The 5,331-nt window shown below is 47.6% G+C and overlaps 1 protein-coding gene across 1 annotated transcript in view; it reads right to left on the bottom strand.

Annotated features, from left to right (window-relative positions):
* Positions 1 to 5,331, bottom strand: part of LOC106817814 (plexin-A3-like) — a gene marked incomplete at its 5' end in the record, with an annotated part of 18,945 nt that overhangs the window by 9,455 nt on the left and 4,159 nt on the right. Inside the window, 3 exons of the mRNA XM_014822514.1 lie at positions 2,052 to 2,226; positions 2,480 to 2,597; positions 4,810 to 4,910. Coding sequence (XP_014678000.1) covers positions 2,052 to 2,226; positions 2,480 to 2,597; positions 4,810 to 4,910 — 394 coding nt within the window. The remainder of the gene's footprint in view (positions 1 to 2,051; positions 2,227 to 2,479; positions 2,598 to 4,809; positions 4,911 to 5,331) is intronic.

Here is a 5,331-nt window from a genome sequence, read left to right as displayed (position 1 = left end):
TGTATATCTCCATGTACACACGCACGCTCGCTTGTATATCTACATGTACACACGCACGCTCGCTTCTACATGTACACACGCACGCTCGCTTGTATATCTACATGTACACACGCACGCTCGCTTGTATATCTACATGTACACACGCACGCTCGCTTGTACATGTACACACGCACGCTCGCTTGTATATCTACATGTACACACGCACGCTCGCTTGTATATCTACATGTACACACGTACGCTCGCTTGTATATCTACATGTACACATGCACGCTCGCTTGTACATGTACGCACGCACGCTCGCTTGTATATCTACATGTACACACGCACGCTCGCTTGTATATCTACATGTACACACGTACGCTCGCTTGTCACTTGTACATGTACACATGCACGCTCGCTTGTACATGTACACACGCACACTTGCTTGTATATCTACATGTACACACGCACGCTCGCTTGTATATCTACATGTACACACGAACGCTCACTTGTACATGTACACATGCACGCTCGCTTGTACATGTACACACGCACACTTGCTTGTATATCTACATGTACACACGCACACTCGCTTGTATATCTACATGTACACACGCACACTCGCTTGTATATCTACATGTACACACGCACACTCGCTTGTATTATATCTACATGTACACACGCACACTCGCTTGTACATGTACACACGCACGCTCGCGTGTACATGTACACACGCACGCTCGCTTGTAAATTCCCAGTTGGCCTACACCCATTTCTCCTACTCCCAATTCGTCTACGCTCAAAATCTACCCCATTCCCATTTCGTCTACGATCGATTTGTTCACTAAATAAACATTTATAAATAATAAAATATGGTTTTGCTTGGCATACATAGACTACAGGAACCAGAACAAAACATAGGTAGAAGAACACAACTTTACAAAAACAGAAAATACAGTAGTATAAAAATGAAACAATGGGAGTAGGTGAAATGGGAGTAGGCGAAATGGGACGTAGGCGAAATGGGTGTAGGCGAAATGGGAGTAGGCCAATTAACTGGGATGTTACCTATATGGTTACACTCAGATACACACATATACACATGGGTATGCACAGGCATATACAAATATATACAGCTATATAAAGGTACACACATATACACATATACATGTATACATGGCTATTATGAACCTCACTTGTGCTCTAGCATGGACGGATAGCGAATTTTGTTGTTGTTTGTGTGTACATTTTGAATGTTCCAAGTACCAATTTTGCCCTATTAATTATAGGCATTGCATACAAGCCTTGTACAAAATGTACACACAAACATGCCTCTCTATGCTATGCGAGCTGAGAGCTGCGAGTTGAAAAAAACAATGCGTCCAAGCGAACAATCAAGCGAACAATGCGAATTAAACAATCAATGCACAGCAACTCTGTGCAAACTCTGGCAAGGGGAGGGGCGTTATCCAAATTTAAAGATTTCTTTCAATTCAGGGGATTTTCACAATCAAATTCAAGGATTTCTCCTAAAGGGGGTCATTTGTACCCTACACCTATGCCTATAACCATGACAAAATAGCAATAGGAACCTCTTAAAGTTCATCAGGTTTTACTGAGTGCTGTCGTGTAGTGCTTCTGCTGGTCAATAGGAAAAGGGCGTAGAACCATGCCCCTCTATTTAAAAAAATGAATCAGATAAGTTAAATCCTGGTTCCAAAAATATAAAAGCTAAAAAAATTGTATGGCGCGCCTCGGCGAGAATCGAACCCATGATTCGCCAAGTTCATTACGGTTTGCAAGTCTGGCCACAAGGGCACACAGCTAAAGTTGAAACTGTTGACGCCAGAAGTTGATTTTGATTGGCTAAATGTACAATGTGCTTGCTGAAAGGGTCAGAAAAAAAAAATGTGCGGGCGGATAGACCAATAACACAAACACCAACACCATGTGAAAGACAGCATGATCGATCGATCGGCACGGATAGACAGACCGACGCAACAACAACTCCGCGACAACTCATAATCACCAGACGTTAAATCGCGTGTTTGGGTCCACCAGGGAGCGCTTACCTCTGCCGACCGGCGGGATGGGAATAGCCTTCAGCCGCCTGGTGTCCGGCGTCGAACACTGGATCGTGTCCACCGCCGTCCGATTGGCTGCCGTCAGCACGTAGGTGGCGCCGGCGTAGAAGACGCACTGCAGCTCCGCCGTGTGCGCGCGGAGGTTCTCGACGTGGATCGTCAGCTGCCGGGGAGGAGGACGCGTTACCACGGCAACGGGGAGGGATGGTGCGAGCAGCATCCGACCGAAATATACATTTTTCTTCTATCATCATTTTTGATCGTATCTCACATTGGAGAGTCCAGTAAAGACTGCAACGCGAGGCAAGCGCTGGAATACAAGAGAACGTCGCATCGGGCTGAAAGCGCCATAAACCAAGAGAACGTCATGTCGCGGTGCGATCACCGGCAGACAATAGAGCGTCGTTTATGCTCACCGTCTTCTTCTTGGTGACCTGGAGGCTGTGTGGGAGTACGTCCTTGATGAGCATGCAGTCACCGGTGCGGTAGTACACCCAGTCCGTGTTGCACTCACGCCGCGGCGTGCAGCGGGGGCTGAGGCAGCAAATACAGCAGTTACATACACGCACGCACTCACGCACGCACGCACGCACGCACGCACACACACACGTACACGCACGCACGCACGCACGCACGCACGCACACACACACACATACAGAATATATACACATAAACACCACGATGCTTACTTGACCTCCAATTCACCTTTATACTCCTTGTTCAAAAATTCCATCTGCAGGCCATTGCGATATTTTTGCCCTTGCCTCCGTTGATGTTTACTGTCCTGTTCTAGAGCCAGAGAGAGAGGAGGTGGGAAAGAGAGCCAGATACAGAGAGAGCGACAGACAGAAAGAGAGATCTAGATAGAGAAAAGAGAAAGATAGAGAGAGAGGGGCAGAGAGAGACAGATAGAGAAAGAAGACAGGGAGAAGGTGAAAGAAAAGAGCGTGCGCATGAGAGAGGCAGAGAGATAGAGAGAACAGCAAGCGAGCGAGAGAGAGAGAGCGACGTAGTGCCGGACGGACGGACTCACCAGCTGCTTGTTACAGGTGACGACGCGTGACGTGGCGTTGTACTGGGCAGCGGTCAGCATCGAGCGACCGGACACGCGGAAGCGACAGTGAAACTCCGACATCAGCGACGACAACACGTTGACCGCCGTCACGGCGATGCGCAGACGCTCACCAGAGGGCACCAGGAACTGCGCGTCGTCGGGGGCAACGGTGATGCGGGGGCAGTCGGCCGGCCCGCGGTGCTGCCCGGATGCTGTGCTCTGCGAGTGTCGTCATGGTAACAGAGTTAGACACTGACGGTACAATAGATGGCACCACTGTACAATCAAGAACCTATGTATGGTATTATTGTTGGAATAATGTTTGTAATATATATATAGGACTGCATATAATAATATATAATAACATATATTGAAAATATTATAATAACATATCATAAATGTATAATGAATAAATTTAGATTATGAGATTATTTAAAATAAAATATAACTTTGATAGATATGATCATTTTCAGAGCTGGCACTAAATACGAGCAGTGCCACAGATTGTGAGTGCGGCTGTGTGTGGCACTACAACCAGCATCAGTGCGGATGTGGTGTGGCAGAGTACTCACGCTATGTGCGTGCATGTTGTCGGATCGGTCCTCACAGTAGTTGTCAGGGTTGTGCGTGCACTGACCGAGTGACGTGCACCACGTACAGCCAAACTCATTGTCCGTACATCCCATGCAGCTGTAAAATATATATATATATATATATATGTATACATACACATATAACGAGAGAGGGGAGAGAGAGAAAGAGATAGTGAGAGGGACAGAGAGTGTGTGAGAGAAAGANAAAGAAAAAGAGGTGAGAGAACGAGAGAGAGGAGAGAGAGAGAGAGAGAGAAGAAGAGAGAAGAGAGTGAGAGAGAGAGAGCGAGACAGAAAGAGAGAGAAAGAAAGAAAGGGAGGAAGAGGAGGGAGGAGAGAGAGAAGAATGGAGAAGAGGGAGCAGGAGAGAGAGAGGAAGCAGGAAAACGAGAGACGAAAAAAAAGAAGGAGTCGTGGGAGGAAATTTGAAACAGAGAGAAAAAAGAAGAATGCGAGAAAGAGGATGGGAGAAAAGAGAGAAAAGCGATAAGAGAGAGATAAGAGAGAAGGAGAGCGAAGGAACTGAGAAAGAGGAGAAGAGAGAGAGAAAGGAGGCAAGAGATGCGAGAGTGCAACGAGCAAAATAGAGAGAGAATAAGAGAGAGAGAGTGCAGTGAAGTGAGAGTGGATGAGAAAGAGAAGGAGAAGAGAGCAAGGAGAGAGAGAGAGATGGAGAGATACAGATGGAGAGAAGAGAGAGAGAGAGAGGGAGAACGAGGGAGAATAGAGAGAGAGAAGGAAAGAGAAGAGAGGGGACGTTAGATGAAGAAGAAGAGAGGGGATGTGGGGGAGGAGGAGAGAGAAAGAGAGAGAGCAAAAAGAGAAGAAAGAGAGAGAGAGGAAAGGTCGGAGAAAGAGAGAGGGGAGAGAGAGAGGAGAGAGAGGAGAGAGAGAGATTGAGGAGAGAGAGGATGAAAGGAGAGAGAGAGAGAGAGAAGAGGGCGGGGGGGTGAAGAGAGAGAGAAGTGTGTCTGCGGTAGTGTGAGAGAGTAATAGGGGGGGGGAAGGTCTAGTAATAACGAGACAACAACAACAACAACAACAAAAACAACAACAACAACAACAACAACAACAACAACAACGGCGAGAGAATCTTACTTGATGTCGGAGTAGCACCAGCCGCAGTGGGCATCCCCCGAGCCGACACACTGGCCACAGTCAGCATACTGCTCACACGTCTCCACTCTCAGCTTGCTCAGCTGTAGGCAGCGGCGGCGATGTACCACGGAACGGCGCGTCGCAGCACGGAATGGTGCGTCACAGCACGGAACAGCGCGTCATAGCACGGAACGGTGCGTCACAGCACGGAACGGCGCGTCGCAGCACGGAACGGTGCGTCGCAGCACGGAACGACGTGTTGTTGTCGCGAGGAGTCGCGGAGCATGGAACAGAAACATAACGCAGCATGAAACAGAGCATAAAGGAATGATATATCGAGACGGCACGATACGGATGCGCTGCGGAGAACGAAACGAAAATGCAACGTATCGTATCGCGGAAAATACGTATGAAACAGCATGCGACATGGTACATAGACGTATGAAACAGCATGCGACATGGTACATAGACACGCTATGTTGGTATCAAACACACGCGGCAATATATACAGCTATATATATA

This window comes from Priapulus caudatus, unplaced genomic scaffold (assembly GCF_000485595.1).
Source record: "Priapulus caudatus unplaced genomic scaffold, Priapulus_caudatus-5.0.1 Scaffold1875, whole genome shotgun sequence".
NCBI classification, from domain to species: domain Eukaryota; kingdom Metazoa; phylum Priapulida; class Priapulimorpha; order Priapulimorphida; family Priapulidae; genus Priapulus; species Priapulus caudatus.
The sequence above is the reverse complement of the archived record's forward strand: the minus strand, read 5'-3'. Positions and strand labels throughout refer to the sequence as shown.